The 15,869-nt window shown below is 38.7% G+C and overlaps 1 protein-coding gene across 1 annotated transcript; it reads right to left on the reverse strand.

Annotated features, from left to right (window-relative positions):
- Positions 1 to 1,835: 1,835 nt before the first annotated feature.
- LOC135102288 (forkhead box protein B2-like) lies at positions 1,836 to 15,431 on the reverse strand. Its single transcript, XM_064007294.1, has 5 exons — positions 14,534 to 15,431; positions 12,046 to 12,170; positions 9,446 to 11,670; positions 3,109 to 3,204; positions 1,836 to 1,953 (listed from the first exon to the last, which is right to left on the reverse strand). The coding sequence occupies exons 1-3, from the start codon at positions 14,579 to 14,581 to the stop codon at positions 11,439 to 11,441; spliced, it is 405 nt and encodes a 134-aa protein (XP_063863364.1). The 5' UTR covers positions 14,582 to 15,431; the 3' UTR covers positions 1,836 to 1,953; positions 3,109 to 3,204; positions 9,446 to 11,438.
- Between the last annotated feature and the right edge of the window lie 438 nt (positions 15,432 to 15,869).

Below are 15,869 nucleotides of genomic sequence, written 5' to 3' on the forward strand. Positions count from 1 at the left end.
TCATTTATCAAGGATTTCTGTAGGACTGAGCAAGTAGACGGAACGGGTCTCTTTCTCTGGGCCTCTTCTCTAAGGGTTAGAATATTATTCTAAGTGGCTGATTCCATTTCTGCATGGCCCCTAGTGCCAAAATTAATGCACCAGCATCTATAAGCAGTCTAATTCTTGCTCCCTGGCACCCACAAGTGCCCAGTGACACAGACTGGATATGGATGCTGGTACAGTAATTTTGGGACTAGAGGACAAAGAAATAGAACTGCTGCTTCATCGTTCAGTCGCCCAGCTCAATCTGGCAGTCCTGCAGAAATCCTTGATAAATTGACTCTGCATTGGAATGGAAGAAATCTTGTATTACACACAGTAGAATTTTGAGTAGAATTTTGAACGCCAATTTCAGTCCTAGTGTGATCTGCTATTTTTGTTAGAATAAAAATGGTGAATGCAAACTTTCAGTTTAAAACTAAATGGGTCGGTCAATCATGTGTAGCTAGATCAAGTAATAGATCTGATTAATTCGCACGTTATGCAGTCACTGCTGTGATCAGGTTCAGTCACTTGTGTGCTTGCTTGAAATTTCATTATTCATCTTGAACTTGAGGAAAAGTAAAAACATTAAATTTGCATAAGACTTGTATTTTTGGCAATAAAAACAATGATCCATGGGCTTTATTCACAGATTATTTAATGGGACTGTTACACTAAGTAGTGAGCTAAACGCACAAATGAATAAAAGTCACACTACTGTGGCATTGCTGCATATGCAGTACCACATCATGCTGGATATGACGAACACAAAAATAGTCTGGCCATGTTACATGGCACTCCCCTACTAGTCACAATGATGTGAACTACATTACTCAATGCCCACTGATGAAAATTGCAAAGAAAAATAATTGAAAATTCTATAATATCTACAGAATTTCCAGTCACCTTCATTTCTGTATGTTCTGATTGAACTTGCCAAACCTTTCACTAGTAATCTTACCAGTATGAAACAGACAAACTGATGAACCTAGTGTCCATCCATACGTGTGGACTTTTAGCAACCTCTCTGGTTCTCACGTACAGATGACCCTGAGGTAAAACTAAAAAAAATGGGTGCTGTAACAGTTTTGCCACACAGTATGATATGGTAAAGGCCATGTGGTAGCACTGTATTGCTGTTTATGGTGCCACTGGCTAAAGACATGAGCAGTGGGAACGTGTCCATATATTAAGCCAGACAAGCATCTAGTTTAACTAACATCTAAACACAGTTGCATCTGGATACTGAAGGGATTACTGTACAAGTATGTAATGTAAATATTAACTCACGGACAGTGTGCAACCTTTTCCTCCTCCTCATCCAGGTGATCACTTGCAATAAGTTCCCAGGTGTAAGCATCACCTGTGAAATGAGGAAAAGAAAAAAAATGTTCATATTATGCTTCAGCAGAGCAGATACCACTTATGCCAAAACAAGCCAGTATGGAATTAAATTTACACCATCAAAGAACAGAGATTCCTCCTAGTATAGAAACCAGTTATATGAACTAAAGAAACAATAAGATTGTTTGTAGCATTCTCTACATAATGTTTGATTCGTATGGCAAAAAGTAAGAGGGATGCAGTGACGACGTGCCTACTTCATGGCTTCTAGTTATCTCCCAACTTAAGAGTGAGCAGTGTGCTCTTGGAGACAAAGGATAATTTTCCATAAGTTGACCCAGTTGGGGAACTGCAATGTATGAGCACATGTGAACTCTCAATCAAAATAAAGTTAGGGGTTTACAAGACTTAAAATTCCTCTTAAACAATGTAACAATGAAAGAATAAAACAGAAAAATAACACAAGACTGCTTTAGTATTGCAAATCTGCATAATAATTACCTGCATATGGTGCCTTTACTCACAAGTTGCTGACAGCCACTCCAATGACAATGGAACATGAATGGTATTTCCCATTAGATAAACCTTAAAGGAAACATTTACAATTAATGGAGGCTCTCCAACCTCCAAGAGACACTGAAGAGCTTGACAGTTACAGGCTTGCCAAGTCAGTGGCAAATTTACTAGAGATGTTAATGAAAGGGAAAGGCAATGTGACCAAATAGTAAATGTATGTAAAGAAATAGTTATAGTATATACTATGTGCATGGAAATCAAGATTGTCTGATTCTCTTCCAAATATATTGTTTTCCAGCCACTGCAGTTACCACTCTTAATAACATATCCTTTAAACACTGAGAAAATCATCTAAAGCCAACCATATGAATGAATTAAAAATTACATTCCCGATGGGGTATTCCAGGCACTTTATCAGGTGTGCTACAACAATCAGATTTGACTGTTCCATGAGTACAATAGGTACTTATTCAATAGATTAATTGGTCCTCAAAACTTTTCCACTTTATCACAGATAAAAGTTTGTGAATTTCCAAAATTGACCCAAGATGATAAAGGCAGAAAATTATGCAATCTTATTCCACCCATTATGGACACACACACACACACACACACACACACACAAAAAAAAAAAAAGTCAAGAATGAAAGTCAAATACAGCCATACACAGGGAAAGTGCAAATTGTGGTGCACACATGCACACTCAAATATTAATGATTACTTAAACTGAGATTTGGGTGCTATTTTAACATTTTCCAACAAATTTTCCATGAGTCAGCATCTGAATATTAATTTCTTGTTAGGTACCTTCACAGTACCAGTGGAAGGGATGAATTGGAGAATGGCTGTCCAGAATAAGTGCAGTGTTTCTGTACTAAAGAGCTGGTTGTCATCCAATAATACTGTAGTAGGTACCACAGCACCATATAAAGATGGAATTTTTCAGGCTGAGTGCTTCCCTTGTCACATAGTACAACTCCAAGGCAACATCACGTGTACCAAATGTCACTTAACCTATGTGCTATCTACTTTCAGTCACTGTGTATGTACGAACTACAGTCTCTGCTGAGATTTTGCACCTACAGCAATTCTAGCTATAAATTTCTAAAATTAGTGGTTTGAGATACTGAATTAGGATAAAAATGGGCCAGTGCAAAAATCAGAAGTGAATGCTGTGAAAATACTAATGTTAATAGTTGCTTATTTCACAACACAATCTTGTACCAAAATGATGTAGACACTGGTGTAGGTGACTTATGAAGCACACAGATGGAGAGGAGGCAGCTCCTTCAATAATGATGGTCCAGTCACTGCCACAAACTGTAATATAAACTAATATTAATAAAAAAAAAAAAAAAAAAAATTAATAAATATTTTTTATCTAAATACATTTTTTATTTAAATAATTTTTTTTAGCATTAATCCTTGCTTGTCTGCAATGATTATTTGCTTCAGTCTTATGAAGCCATTATCTTGTATTAAACTCAGCCAATGTTAAATGAAATCACAGTTTAATATACATTACACAACATGAGTTTTTCACAAAAAACATAAGTAGGATTAATAATTTAATCAGATATATTATGTTAAAGTAACTATCTTACTCTGCTTTAAATGAAGACTTAAGCTCATTAAATTTCATAATTACATTTCTTGTTATTATCAACAAAAAGACCTTACTTTCTTTCTTTTATGTATTTGAATATTTTTCTTGTAAGAGAGGGCAATGGTTCACTGGTGACTGACTTGCTACAGGACCAGTACAGGATCTGCACACTCAGTATAGTCAAGTAGACTTGATACTTTTCCTGCATAACTGCTCGACATCATCATCTTTCTTCCTTGTGTGTATTTATCTAATTGTATTGTACAGGGCACGAGCCAAAGCTCATTTTGTCCTGTCTCCATAACCGTATTTATCCAGTTTCTCTTTAAACATGTGTACACATGGGAAGCTATATTTCTTGATGTTGCTCGAACATCAACTCTTTATTTTCTTTCCATGCCCCCTTGTCTGTCTCTCTCCCTCCTCCATCTGTGGTACCAAGTAATTTCTGTCTATTCTTTCTATATTGTTTACTAATTTGTACATTGTTATCAGGTCTCATCTTTCTCTTCTCTTGTTGTGTTGGTAATCCTATCTCTTCCAGTCTTTCTTTATAGCTTGTCTTTCAATTCTGGTAGCATCTTTGTCACTATCCTCTGTATTCTTTCCAGTTTCCATATACCTTTTTTTATATGTGGAGTCCAAACTACTGCTGTGTATTCCAATTTAGGTTGTATCATGCTTGTTATAATTTTCTTCATCACTTCTTTATCTTTATGCCACCCTAATGTTTGTTAACAAACTGTATGTAAAGCTGAATATTCTGTTTATGTGCCTTTCAGGTGATAAGTGTGTCCTGGATCATTACTCCCAAATCTTTTTCTTCATTATTTTTTGTTATTTCTCCTCCCATTTTGTAATTCCATGAAGGTCTCTTTTTTGTGTGTGTGTGTCCTTTTATGAAAAAGGGATACTGGCCAAGGCAACAAAAATTCAATAAAAGAAAAAAACCCCACTGAGATGCTGCTCACCGAATAGGGTCCAAAGGTAGTAAAAAATTGAAAGAGAAGTCCCTTGAACCCTCCCTCTTGAAGTTCAAGTGACAGGAAGGTGGGAATACAGAAGCAGGCAGGGAATTTCAGAGTTTACCAGAGAAAGGGATGAATGACTGAGAATACTGGTAACTTTTGCATAGGAGAGGTAGACAGAATAGGGGTGACAGAAAAAAGAAAGTCTTGTGCAGTGAGGCTGTGGGAGGAGGGGAGGCATGCAGTTAGCAAGATCAGAAGAGTAGTTAGCATGAAAATAACAGAAGATAGCAGAGATGCAAGATTGCGATGATGAGAAAGAGGCTGAAGACAGTCAGTTTGAGGAGAGGAGTTGATGAGACGAAAACCTTTTGATTCCACCCTGTCTAGAAAAGTGCTATGAGTGGAACCCCCAGACATGTGAAGCATACTTCATACATGGACGGATAAGGCTCCTGTACAGAGTTAGCAGCTGTGGGGGTTAGAAAAACTGGGAGATGTCTCAGAATGCCCAAATTCATAGAAGCTGTTTTAGCTAGAGATAAGATGTGAAGTTTCCAGTTTAGATTATAAGTAAAGGACAGACCGAGGATGTTCATTGTAGAAGAGGGGATAGTTGTTTGGAAGGTTGTGTTGAGTTATTGGATGGAGGAATTGAGTTTTTGAGGCACTGGACAATACCAAGTTTGCTCTGCCCCAATCAGAAATCTTAGAGATCAGAAGTCAGGTGCTCTGTGGCTTCCCTGCGTGAACTGTTTACTTCCTGAAGGGTTGAATGTCTACAAAAAGACATGGAAAAGTACAGGGTGGTATCACCAGCATAAGAATGGATAGGACAAGAAATTTGGTTGAAAAGATCACTAATGAATAATAGGAAGAGAGTAGATTTTTGGCTAGCTGGAGAATAGACTTGGCATGGTTCTGGACAGAAACATAAAGTGCATGAGATTCTGGTGATGGAAGGCTCAAGTCCCTTTTGTGGGCCACCTCTCTATCATGTATAGCACAAGAACAGGCTGTGTTAAATTTTGAAGGTTTAGGTTGAGAAAAAGAGTGAGGAATGTATGCCTCCATGCCAGCCACTATCACCTCTGTTATGCGCTTGGCACACATAGATCGGCCTCTGACATAGAAGCAGTAGTAATTCCAAGGAAAATCAGCAAAATGCCTCTTGAGGTCCCCTGAAGTAGCAAAGGCAAAACACCAGAGGCACTTTTGCTTAGGTGGATCCTGAGGAAGGATTGGATTGATAGGACAAGATACAATACACACACACACACACACACATTATATATATATATATATATATATATATATATATATATATATATATATATATATATATATATATATATATATATATATATATATATATATATATATATATATTAGTTTAAATCATTATATATTTTACTCTCAATTTAATGCTTCAATAATTTTTAACAGTATATTTAATTTTGATTTAAATTATGATTTTTTTTAACTTTCAATATAACAATAATTTTTCAATAATTTTTAACAGTATATTTAATATGATTTAAATATTTTTTTTACTATCAATATAACATGAATAATTTTTAATACAGTATATTTAATTTTGATTTAAAAAAGTTTTTTTTTAATGATTTAAATAAATTCAAATAACTTGATTTAAATCAAACCAATTCTGATTTCAACAGAATGCTACTCAATAATTTCTGAGCCTTCAAGTAGATGCAATAAGTATGACCTAAAAGTAAAATGTAATATATGAAATCTTAATGTCATGTTTAGAGAGTGAAGATTGACTGTGTGGAGCATTTTTCACTCACTTTCTCACCCACATCACCAGAATTCACCAACTTTACCAAGAACACCCTGCTATTTCCTAATACACCCCAAAAATAAAAAATCCTGCATGCACTGCAGGAACAATGTTGACCGCTCATCACTGCCCAAGTCACAGTCCTTGGCATGGACATTCACTGGCAACCATATCAAAGTCACAAAGAGTTGTAATAAATGGCTCTATATCCGAGTGGGGTTATGTAATTAGTGGGGTGCCACAAGGATCAGTATTAGGGTCATTGTTATTTCTAATATATATCAATGACTTGGATAGTGGAATTAGTCGTGATGTTAGTAAATTTGTGGATGACACAAAGATAGGTAGGTTAATTAGGTCAGAATTGCATGCCATCGCCTTGCAGGCAGATTTACATAGGATAAATGAATGGATGGACAGATGGCAAATGCAATTTAATATCAACAAATGCAAAGTACTTCGCGTAGGTAGAGGAAACCCACACAGTAGGTACACATTAAACAATGAAACTCTGGTAGGTACTGGGTATGAGTAAGATTTATGAGTTATAGTTAGCTCTGAACTCTGTCTAGGAAAATAATGCAAAGAGGCCAGAAACAGGGCAAATAGGGTACTAGGATTCATTTTTAGGAGTATTAAAAGTAGAAGGCTGGAAGTAATATTAAAGTTATACTTGGCGGTGGTCAGACCTCATCTAGACTACGCTGTGCAGTTCTGGTCTCCACATTACAGGAAAGATATAGGTCTATTAGAATTAGTACAGAGGAGAATTACTAAAAGGATACAGGGGATGAGGAGCATTCCTTACGAGGCGAGATTGAAGCTGTTAAATCTACATTCTTTAGAGAGACGTAAGTTGAGAGGGGACCAGATAAAAGTCTCTAAGTGGTATAAGGGTTATAACAAGGGGGATGCAAGCAAAATTCTTAGGATCAGCAACCAAGATAGAACAAGAAATAACTGGTTCAAGCTTGAAAAATTTAGGATTAGGAAGGAGACAGGAAGAAATTGGTTCTCAAATAGAGTGGTAGATGAGTGGAACGGACTCAGTTATCATGTAGTTAGTGCTAGAACATTAGGGAGCTTTAAGAGAATATTAGATGGGTTTATGGATGGGGATAACAGATGAAAATAGGTAGGTATATTTCATACAGGGACTGCCACGTGTAAGCCTGGTCGCTTCTTGAAGCTTCCCTTATTTCTTACATTCTTATGTCACTGCCAGCTTCCTACTACATTCCTAAGCAAAAGAAATTTTGCTCAATACAAAGCTATCTATCCTTACTCTGCTCCCTTGGGAGATTAACCTATCTAAAAGGTAATGTCTATACATTAACCATAGAAACTAGGCTCATTAAGGCCCAAGAATAGCAGCCTTCATCTGATATAAGGCATCAGTAGAAGTATAGTTTACTACAAAATTAGCAAGTAGCATTGGGTTTTGTTTAGAATTACCTAGAATTACCACCACTCTTATTATGCCCGAGTCCTACAAGCTAAAAAAGAAAAAATATATACAAATGCTTCATTATGTTAGAAAAATCTTCATTTTAAAGTAAGAAGTTTGCCCAAAAATTAATTATACATAACTTATGTATAGATAATAAACCTAAGAGTAAATGCCATAACACACACACACAGAGAGAGAGAGAGAGAGAGAGAGAGAGAGAGAGAGAGAGAGAGAGAGAGAGGTAAATCTTATTAATAGTGGCTCCTTATGTATTAGATTGCTGCCCCTTTCCAGGACAAGTAAGCTAGGGGACGGGAAAGTGGGGTTTTAAGGTAGGAGAGGCCAAAATAGCCCAAATTTGTTAAATTTCAAAAGTCTAAGGAGAAAACACCCCTTCTGGTGAAATCTCTAAAAAAACAAGGAATATCCACCCCTCCCCCATACTCACTGTATATTCAACACGTCTGTGGGGGTTTTGTTTTGAGATCACGCATGGTTAAATTACAGTGACGTGATCCTTCTTGCGCTATATCACAAGTCCATGCTAATGAGGCTCGCTTGGAGGGACACACTGAAATGCTTGTTCGTATGCCAGAACTGTGACTGCATTACGTGGTTAGGCTTCGCCAATAACACAAAATCTTTCCACTCTAACCTAACCATGCGCGACTCCCAAAACGAAACCCCAACACACGCTGTATAGTGAATATTCATCACCGTATGTGCATAATTTAGCTGCTCCATGATGCGCCACTATTGGTAAGAATATCTGTAAGTTCTTATATTTTATCATTAGCAGAAACTACTTGAATAATTTCTATACGAGCACTTCTGACTTCTACTGTCAGAGTGAAATAAGTTACGGGTGTCTGGAGGATCCCTCGCGGCAGATGAAGGGAAGCAGAAGTACTACACCCAGGAAGGATTTGGCAGTGCATGATAATGAGATGGCAAGACGAGGAGGATAATAATGAAATAAGGGATTTCATCTGAGGACAAGGTTAGTTTAAGTTTAGATTCATTAAGTGCACTTGACTGTACTGCTGATCCCTTCATTTTGTAAATAAGGGTGCATGATTTTTTCGAAGAGTACTTGGAAATAGTGGATTACTAAATTATTATTTATGATCCGAGTTTATAATAGCGAGTTACTTTCACACTTTTTTTTCACTAAAACTAGAGAAAAATGTGAAATATTCGTGTAATTTGTTTGTAATTAATCCCGGAGGGATGCATTAAGTTCCGAAAGATTGACAACCGCAGGGATAGATCACGCCCTGAAAAATGCGTCTAATTTTGCCGAGAAATGAAATCAGTGTCTTAAATAAATTGGCTTAGGTTAGTTTCACAATTAATGACGGGTATACAAGAACACAACAAATGCAGAGGGACTGGCTGGCAAGAGAAGTTCGTAACAATGGGAGGCTAAGTAGGTATGGCAGAGGCAGTGAGGTCGTCAAAAGCAGATTACATCCCCAGTCTCCTAGCATTTAGTATTGCCCTCCGAACTATACGAGAAGAGTAAACAGGGCACAGTAGAGATTTTTGTTACTATCATTTCCATGTGAACACTCTCAAAGACTGGGTTTCGGATGAACTAGGTATCACAATCATACGCCATGTTCTGTCCACCACTACACACCATCTCATTACCTTCACTTCTCCCTCCTTCCTTTCTCCTAACTTACCATCATTATTACCAAGCGAAGACATGGTAAAGAAACTAGACTTACCTTACGTCTACCACCAGCCACTTGGTCACAAAGAAATCAGAAGGTAACGTGCTAAGTTCTTCGCTTGTCCAGTCGCAGGCCACCGTCACACCTCCAACATTCGGAATGCGCGTGCGTGGTGGTGACGTGAGCAGACCCTGGATTCACACACACACACACACACACACACATCATGACTACGTAAATTAATAAAATGTAAGTCCTCTGTTTTTTTGTGTGTATTTGGTCATTACGAAAACTGTAACAAAATTATAGGAGGTAACACACACACACACACACACACACACACACAACACATACATTATGTGCCGTCTCTTCACACCAGCTGATCAAAACACAAAACATCACAAGCTCCTGAAATACGAAAACGACGACAAACACTACTTCGGTCGATAAGTTCCATCATCCATACCATAACCTCGAGTATTTTTGCCCTGACTTTAAAAGTTAGTTATTGTAAAGCAGCAGAATGTGTACTAAATTGAAACGTGACTTTTCTAAAATCTCATCCCAACCTGACTTAGTGTTCTGACAGTGTAACTACCACAAGTAACAAGCCCTGTACCAAGCTCTCATTACCACAGAAAAGTGATTAAGCAAGGCGAAGGTCATGAGCTAGACTCCCTACACATATATTTCCAACACTAAAAAGGCAACGCGTCCTAATTACTCCCTGAAATATTACACTGACGACGACCACCATTATTACTGTGCCTGCACTACGTGACCGCATGCTAGACGAGTCCGACACAAATGGAACACTGCCTACAAACTAAAGAGGGATAACCGTCATTTATTAATTCAAGGCTCCTTACACACGCTTTCCAAATACCTTGATAAATCAGATAAAAGTAAATAGATAGAAAATAAATGAAATTAATAAAAAAATAAATAAATAAAATAAACAAAATAAATAAAATAAAATAAATAATAATAGTAGTAGTAATAAAAAGGAAATGTCACAATCTACTACTTAAGGTTCTTGTGCTGGTGTTTAAAATTCCAGGTTTCCGTCCACCTCCGCTTCCCCTCCCCTTTACTTCATCCTTATCCCCCATCTCTACCTGTTTAGTAAGGAGAATGGTTTACACATAATAGTCATATATAGTTACGAAGATTGATAGCTATTGCTGGTGATTTTCCTTTATTTATTTTTAATCTACTACTATCTTATCACTTATATTCCTATGACAGTGCCGTTTGTTCTGCTGGAGGGGCAAGGCGGTGGAAAGTTCATGTAAGTGCAAATGTCTTCCCAAGAAAGTATGTTAAGTGATACATACGATCTCCTCACAGCTTTATAAGTGAATGATATCTAAGCAGTAAGCATAATCCGTTACAGCCTCTTACCCCACAAAGACAGAGGGGAAGAATGACAGCCAGACGACACGAGCAGCGCCAGCCTAGCCTAGTTATGGAAGCAGATGACTGACGAAAGGTGAAGATCAGCTGGGTACGAACACTTTTTACTTGGCTTTTATAGCTCACGAATTTCACATCTGCATTAAGATAACCGCCCATCCAAAGTTATATCCCATGTCCTAAATACATGTACTGTACAGTACACTGTGAGAATGTATAGTTTGTCTTACACGCCTAAGATAGTCTTATACGTGATTCTACCTTTACTAATGCTAAATGTTAAATATGCTCGTGTTTTCCTCTCCCCACCCGAGGAAAAAAAAAAAATCCTTGATTCAGCCCCATATTTTAAAATATTTTTTCCTTATGGTCTCATTTCGATATCTATTAAAAGGCTTCAGTGGAAGCTACTAAATAAAAATAAGATCATGATTCTGGTGACAGTTTAACAAAAGATTCCACATCGTCAATAAAAAAAAAAGAAGGCTCATGAGAAGCCGACAAATCATCTCTACATTTTGAAAACAGTACTAACGAAAACGCAGAACGTCAGAACAAGAGCCTCTTAGGGAAGATGTGACACATCTGGTACACGACATGACGGGCAGACGGCTTTTCTGGTCCGTGGCGTTCACCTCAGCGCGGGTCGGAGGCTGGTGCTGGTGGCGGGCTGAGGCTCCTCCCGCCTGCTGCTCCGGTACTCAGGGTCACGCGCGGTCAAGTGGGCGAGGGGGACGTAGTGCAGGTACAACAGGGAGTAGGGATGGGGACGGGACGGCGGGCGGGGGTCGGGGCGAGCCAAGGGGCGGGTCAGCAATACGGGGCGGACGCCTGGCGGGGCTTGCCGGGCGTGGTGCTCCTCACTGCGGGGGAGGACCTGATGTTAGGTATATATAGTAATGATCGTCACACGTACACACTGTAAAAGGTAACAAAGAGTAAAATAATCATAAATAACGCTACACTGAATATACGTGCTTTATAAGGCTAAAATGAGAGCAATCCGGCTATTAGTTACATCCAAGTATCTAGTGTATTAAGTATAAAGGTGCAGTACGTGACCTGCTGCAGAAGGTACCAGAGAGTGGCGTACTGAGGGCGATCACTGCTGCCGCAGGTCATTCTTTTTTCGTGTTTGCTCTTGTTTTTGCCAGTTTAAGTGTAAAAAGAAAAAAAAAAGAAGAAAGCATATGTTCCCACGGTTAAGATTCTCTCTCTCTCTCTCTCTCTCTCTGTACCTGCGGAGGTGGTCGAGGTGGAGGTAGTGGTGGTGGTGGTGCAGGGGATGAAGGGAGGACAGGTAAGGCGCGGGGGCGTATCCCCCGTCCTCGGCCAGCAGTCCCAGAGCGGCCCCCGACACCCGCTGCACCTCGGGGGACACAGGGCGCTTACTGGACGTGGGAAATACTACTGCTGCTACTTCTACTACTGCTACTACTATTACTACTACTACCACTACTACTACTGCTACTGTTACTACTATTAATAATAATATTGCTGGTACTACTACTACTTCTACTACTACTACTACTACTTCTACAAGGAGGAGGAGGAGGAGGAGGAGGAGTAGGAGGACGACGACGACAACAACAACTACTACTGCTACTACTATTACTGCTTGCCAATAAAGAATAATGCTGTAGTGAAAAACATATTACACCCACACACTTGTTTTTGTCTCTCATCCCTTGCGGGTATTCCTGTGTGTATATGAGTGTGTGTGTGTTTCCTTTTACTGCAGTCATCACTATTTCACCTCACTCTCCTCACCCTCACCCTCATCCTTCCTCTCGTAAGATTTATACATCCTTTCCTCCTTCTCGTATCATCTTCGTCATTATCACCACTTCACGTTTTTCCTCTCAATGCACGTGTAACAAAGAGGAATGCACGCCCTCCCTGCAGCTCCCACCGCCCCGCCCCGCCAGACAGGGTCCTTGCGCTGGCTGGATGGCTGGGGGAGTCTTTTGTGAATTTTTTTGCGTCTGGTGTACGTATTTGGGGAAGGTAAAAAGGGTTTTATGAAGGTCGAGGGTCTGTAGTCTGCGTCTGCATCTGCATGGACTCTGTGCTTCTTTCTCTGTGATTTTTTTTTTTTTTTTTGTCTCCTCAGAAAACGAATCGTGGTGTTCAGGTATTGTTCAAAATTCCGGATTCTTAAACACTTAGACCTCTCATAACAACTATTTTCAAAGGCCTCATAGATTAATATTCGCGTTCTTATGGATGTTGTTATTATCCACAGTGCATGATCGTTGTTAGACTATCACTAGAATAATAATAATAATAAAAAAAACTTTTGAAACCCTTGTGAAAAGTTGTCGATGTGAGACAGCGAAACATTAAGGAGTACAAAAAATATGTTTCTTCAGTATTTTTTTCCCTCTCCTCACAAATTGAATAGCAATGTTCATGCATCACCCGAAGTCTGTTTCTACCTGTGCATTTTCTTTTGTCTCCCTTGATAATTAGGCTGCAAATCATAGTGTTTGGCCATAGCTCGGAGTCTGCGTTCCTTCCTCTGTATCTTTCTTTTTACTCCACTCTCTCCCCAGAATATGACTCAAGGTATTCAAGTCTCTGTATGCAGGGTTGTGTGTTTGTTGGGTGGATAGGGCTTCGGGGAAACTATTAATTCATTTTCATATTTATTTTTATGTAGAAGGGACTCTGACCAAAGGTAACAACAAAAACAACAGTAAAATAATAATAATAATAATAATAATAATAATAATAATAATAATAATAATAATAGTAATAATAATAATAATAATAAAGGCCCACTGAGATGCTTAATGTATGCGTCTGTGTTTTCTCCTATTCTTTTTCGTCTCTCCTTCCTCAATTTAGAACGCCTTGTGTTTAAAGTTTTCCAAGGAGTACACAAGTTCTTCTTGGATGGTTAGGAGTTTAGTGAATCGTCTACCAGTCCTGCAGAAGAACGCAAGCTATATCCTTTTAACCTTGTTTAAATTTAGAACGCCTTGTGTTTAAAGTTTTCCAAGGAGTACACAAGTTCCTCTTGGATGGTTAGGAGTTTAGTGAATCGTCTACCAGTCCTGCAGGAGAACGCAAGCTATATCCTTTTAACCTTGTCTGTTTGTGAGGTGTGGTAATGAACTGTAAGAATTTCAAACATCAACCAGTTAATTGTCTTTGCCTCAGATCCAATAGATGACCACGTAACCTCAGGAACGCGACAAGAAGTAAAAGCTTAATAGTAAACAAGACAGTAGTAAGTGACAGCTATTTGATTTAAGTGAGTGGTGCAACAGTTCATACATAAATGTCAAACAAAATCTTACTTACTCACCCCGCTTCATTAAAATACATTGACAGATAAAAGAGTATGTTTCTTAATAAAGTAAAGAATACGAGATCTAATCAGAAGCTAAACAAAATCGTCTTCTTTACTAACTCTGCTCTTATCCCCTCCCCCTAAAACCATATGGGAAAAAGTAAAGACAAGAGAGAATTCACAATGAAGTTAACTCAAGGAAATCTTACTTTATTGAATCTGTTCTGATCCTCCTTCTCTAGCAAAAAAGAAAAAGAAAAAAAAAATCGAAAAAAGTCAAGACAAAAGAGAATTTACAATAGTAATTCACTCAAGGAAATCTTATTCTTTATTAATTATGTTCTTATCCTTCACCAGAAAAAAAGGAAGACAAAAAAGGAAGAAAAAACAAACATAATAACAATAACCTTAAGAAAAGACTCACTCACCGGGGAGACGAACACCATACTCAACAGAAGCGACGCGAACACAACCATCCTTCAACAATCAATCAACTTCACCAGCGTCGATTCCCGCGCGTCGGCAAAACAAACCTAACCCTCATTCGCCGGACGACCGCCGACCACCACAACGCGGAACCAACGGACGGGAAATGGCACAGTACTCTATTTTTTTCAGCCTCGCCTCGTGACCACCACCAGCGGGTCAGGGAACTGCTGGAGTCACGATCACACAGGCTATCAAAGTTGACCACACGAAGACACATAACATTTCATGCGTGTGCCTTCAACAGTCCACGTTTTTATGTCCTCTCTAACGGTGCGGCTTCTGGGTTGATTAAAAAAAAAAGGGAGGAAAAGACAAACAAAGGGCTAACAGGGAGCTGTGACCGTACTCCTTGCCCTGCGGGGTGGAAGGGAGGCACTGGCTGGGGAGTGTGTATGAGGGGTGCTTCTGGCTACATACGCTAAGCTTGTCATTGCTTCACGGTCGTTGCGTCAACCGTTTCAATGGGCGGGGTGGTGGGGCGTCACCGCGGCGTCACGCAGCTTTCTAACTCACTGGCGGATGCATAGACCAAGATAGACTGGTAGGGAGTAAATGATGTGGAGGGAAAAAAAAAATATAGAGTAAAGGAAAAGGAAGTTTATGTAATGTTTAGTAAAAAAGGGAGTTTGATAAAGTGCAGAAAGGGAAATTTAACAAGGAACTAATATAATAGAAAACCAAGTGAGCAGATGGTGGACTGTAAGCCGCCAAAAAGAAGTTAAATAAAAAAGTGAAGAAAGGAAGTTAATATGGCATGGGAGTAAAGGAGAGTTTACTATTAAGTTACAAATTATAAAGTTTTGTGCGAAGTAGAATAATATAGGGAGGTTTAATGTGATAATGTGATACTGGGGCAGAGAGAGAGAGAGAGAGAGAGAGAGAGAGAGAGAGAGAGAGAGAGAGAGAGAGAGAGAGAGAGAGTATAATATGGCGTTCTAGTTCAACGGCACCAAGTTTTGTATGTGCTGCTTTATCAAATTTTGACGTCAACTAATAGTCCATTTATATTCATTCATTCATTAATCAATATGTATAAGTTCATTTACCTATCGTTTGTTACATCCTGACCTGAATGATCTCATTTAATAGCTTATTTCCTGTAACTACTGTTCTATCCCAACACTTGTTTGAAAAATTTTGAGGTCGTTTCCCTCACTGGTGTTTTTTTTTTTTTTTCTAAGAGGGGGCAAAGAGGAAGACATAATTTTATCTTGAGCTGAATATTTTCTAGTTACTTTACTTCTGCAACAGATTCAAATTCTTTAGCGTTTTTGG

The sequence above is a fragment of the Scylla paramamosain genome, chromosome 7, assembly GCF_035594125.1.
Source record: "Scylla paramamosain isolate STU-SP2022 chromosome 7, ASM3559412v1, whole genome shotgun sequence".
In the NCBI taxonomy this organism is placed as follows: Eukaryota; Metazoa; Arthropoda; class Malacostraca; order Decapoda; family Portunidae; genus Scylla; species Scylla paramamosain.

Excerpts from the sequence above, each read along its gene's own strand:
- LOC135102288 (XM_064007294.1), bottom strand. The coding sequence starts at position 14,581 with ATGGTTGTGTTCGCGTCGCTTCTGTTGAGTATGGTGTTCGTCTCCCCG. Across the intron at positions 12,171-14,533 it reads GTATGGTGTTCGTCTCCCCG|CGGGTGTCGGGGGCCGCTCT; the intron begins GTGAGTGAGTCT and ends CCCGAGGTGCAG. Across the intron at positions 11,671-12,045 it reads CACCTCGACCACCTCCGCAG|TGAGGAGCACCACGCCCGGC; the intron begins GTACAGAGAGAG and ends CCTCCCCCGCAG.